Source organism: Colius striatus, chromosome 26 (assembly GCF_028858725.1).
Source record: "Colius striatus isolate bColStr4 chromosome 26, bColStr4.1.hap1, whole genome shotgun sequence".
Classification (NCBI taxonomy): domain Eukaryota; kingdom Metazoa; phylum Chordata; class Aves; order Coliiformes; family Coliidae; genus Colius; species Colius striatus.
Window position 1 is genome coordinate 2,347,648 of NC_084784.1, and position 3,376 is coordinate 2,351,023.

General features: G+C 52.1%; 1 protein-coding gene across 1 annotated transcript; it reads left to right on the top strand.

The window, feature by feature from the left end:
- Positions 1–802: 802 nt before the first annotated feature.
- Positions 803–2,402, top strand: HOXC12 (homeobox C12). The gene is made up of 2 exons (XM_010195890.2): positions 803–1,367; positions 2,164–2,402. Exons 1-2 carry the CDS (start codon positions 803–805, stop codon positions 2,400–2,402), a joined length of 804 nt encoding a protein of 267 aa, XP_010194192.2.
- Positions 2,403–3,376: the final 974 nt, after the last annotated feature.

Sequence of the window (3,376 nt, forward strand, 5' to 3'; positions counted from 1 at the left end):
GCCATTGAGGATTGCTCAAAAACCTTCTTGAGACAGTGGCAAGAGCCTGGGAAGGGGCTGCATTTCCCCAGCCCACGACAAAGCCACCTACTCCCAGAGGAAGGGAAAGAAAATGATAATAATAATAAAGAAAAAGAGCAGAAAAGGTCGCAAATAGCCTCCGACTCTCCCATCCCACCGCGCGTAAATATGAGCCTGTTGCGGGCACCGTCATTCGTCTCCTTAAAAAGCCCGTAAACTTTATATGACACAATATCTAATAGTAATTTATTGGGGAGATATTGTAAATTCGAACTGTTTTAGTTAATAAAGGAGCTAATTAATGAGAAGCAGCCTCGCTTTTGCAGATGGTGGAAGGCCCCCAAAAGTGTTGTCGGGGGAGGGGCGCGCAGCGGTTTTGGGGCAAAAACCCTCTCCTAGAGATTATTTTATGCCAAATATGACATCTTAGGGCGCTTGGCGATCCTTAAGCCAGCGCTGGGAGCTGTTGCTTTTTTCTTCACCCCCTCTTTTTTTTAGTAAAATGCTTTATGGGATTTTTTATTATTTTTTATGGTGGGGGGGAAGGAGGCCGGGGGAGGGGGGTCGGGGGTGGGGGGGGGGGGGGGGAAGAAAAGGCGTAAAAAGGCGGAACTTGCTGCTGTGTTTTGTCTCGGCTGCCAGGGGAGGGGAGGTCCCCCCCCCTCCCAGCGCAATTTGGGCCTCACGTGACGTCCCTGGACCAATGGGGCCGAGCCGTCGGTTTAACTATGTTTAATGTCAGATAGCAATAAAGTAGAAGCTTTCGGTCAGGCCCGCGGAAATGGGCGAGCACAACCTCCTTAATCCCGGCTTTGTGGGACCTCTGGTGAACATCCACACGGGAGACACCTTCTACTTCCCTAATTTCCGTGCCTCCGGAGGGCAACTGCCCGGTTTGCCTTCCCTCTCCTACCCCCGACGGGATAACGTCTGCTCCTTACCCTGGGCATCCTCGGAACCCTGCAACGGGTACCCTCAACCCTACCTGAGCAGCCCCGTCTCCATTAACCCTTCCTTCGGTAGAGCCTGCGACCTCGCCCGGGTGGAGGAAAGCAAATGTTATTACCGGGAAACCTGCTCCGACAGCAGCGGGCTCAAGAGGGAGGAGAGGGGCAGGGACAGTGCTTTGCTGCCCCTCGAATCCAGCCTCCCCAATGGCATGGGGGGCAATTTCAGCAAATATGACTATCCGACCAGCGAGGCGGTGCCCCACGACCCTCCGTCCTGCCAGTCCTTGGAGTCAGACTCCAGCTCTTCCTTGCTCAATGAAGGGAATAAAGGCACCACCGGAGAAGCGGGGGCTTTGGTGTCCCCCCTGAATCAAGGCAGCACTTTAGGCAATGGTGGTAAGACCCGGGAAGGAGGGTCTCGGGGCTGGATCTGGTCGTGTTGGGGGGGCGATTTTGCTTGGAAACTTGCCGGCGTGGGGTTCCTCCGTGGTGTAATTCATAGGCTGAGCGATGGGAAGCGGCGTGCCTATGTGTGCTGAGACCACTAGGGGTAGCACCGAAATCCCTAATGTTTTATTAGGTGGTGCTTCTTTTAAAAGAAAAGGCTATAAACATGTAAATATCCCATAAAAAAAAAGGGGGGGAAAAAAAGAGAGAGAGGGAAGAAGAAGAAGAGAGAGAGAGAGGCAGCGAAGAGTAGTGGTTGCACATCCCTGCCCGACTGACTGGCAGCCCTGGAGCTTTTTGGGGACATTGCAGAGGTGTGTCTGCCCAAGGGAAGCGGGGAGAATGGGGCGATGCTTTAAAAAAGCCCTCATAGCTTTCAAAGTTGGCGTTGGGGTGTAGATTTGCCCCTGAGAGATGGGTCGAAGTGGCGGTAGAGCCCTTCCCGGGGGTTCCCCTGCTTGTCACCCGCTCCCTGCCCGTCCTTTGCTCTGTGCCCCTGTTTTAATTCTCCCCACCTTTCTCTTCCTCTGCCTTCTGTGCCCGCCCCACGCATCACCCGTGGCCCTGGGAGGCAGCTGGGAGCATCCCTAAGCACCCACGGCCAGAAGAGCGGGAGAGTCGGGAGACAGCGGGACCACCGGGAAGGTGCAGAAAAGGGTGCTGGGGTTGCTCCTTTTTTTGAAAGAGGAGGGGGTTTTTGTTTTTTCCTTGCCAAGTGCTTCAACTCTCGCTCCCCCTTTGCCAGGTGCTCCTTGGTACCCGATGCACACACGGTCCCGGAAAAAACGAAAACCCTATTCTAAGCTGCAGCTGGCAGAGCTGGAAGGGGAGTTCATGGTCAATGAATTCATTACTCGCCAAAGAAGGAGGGAGCTCTCAGATCGATTAAACCTGAGCGATCAGCAGGTGAAGATCTGGTTCCAGAACCGGCGTATGAAAAAGAAAAGACTCCTCCTGAGAGAGCAAGCCCTTTCTTTCTTTTAAAGTTTTAAAAGCGTCCGTGTCGGGTATTAAAAAATAAGAAAAAGGAAAGAAAAATACATACAAAACCAACAAGCGACAAAAAAAATAACCCACCCCACATAGACTCTCTAGTGTTCACCCGAGCTCCCGGGACTTTACCTGATCACTCTTAATCCCCCCCATCCCTCCCCACCCAGAAATCAATGAATAAAGAAATAATATTAAGAAATTACCAGTTTCCCCTAAAAATCTGCAACCCGACAGCGAGGCAAAAAATAACCCCTAATAATTATAATAATGCATCTTCTCCACCGGGACCGCGGGGGGACAGACGGCTTCCAGAGATGCTCGGCGGGCTGAAAGGGAGGTTTTGAGTGCGACTTTAGCCGCTTCTCCTCTGCCAGCAGCACAGGTAGGGTTCCGTGCAGCGCCGGGCACCGTCGGAGCCGTCGGAGGACGCCGGTCCCGCTCCTCCTCCCCTTCTCTCCCCCACCACCCCCGCCTGGCTTCGGTTGGCGGCGAGACCGTGGTTGAAGGTGATGAGAGTGGATGTTGGAACCTCTCCTGGGCTGCCACGCAGGGTTTAGGGCTGGTTTGGTGTTTTGTGAGAAAGTGGGAGGGAAAAAAATAGCAAAAATGAAGGAATAGGGGGAAAAAATAATAGGGATGGGGGATCTTGTCTTAAAGAACCGACCCTGCATCCTTATAGAAGATAGTTTTTTTCAGGGCACGATGTGACCCAAAATGTGTTTTTCTCGGTCTAAATTGAGGGTTTGTGGCTAATGAGGATCTCTAAGCTTGACCAGGATCTTTAGGAAGAGGCGAGAGACAAAGACTGTGTATATATCCCGTGTAAATGGTATATATCTATATAATATATGAGGTATGTGCAACACACTAGGTCCCTATAGATATGAGGCTTTGATGCAGGCTGTGGTGTTGTCCTCAACGCCAGAATGTCACAAGGAGAAGGAAAACGCAGACATACACCCGCC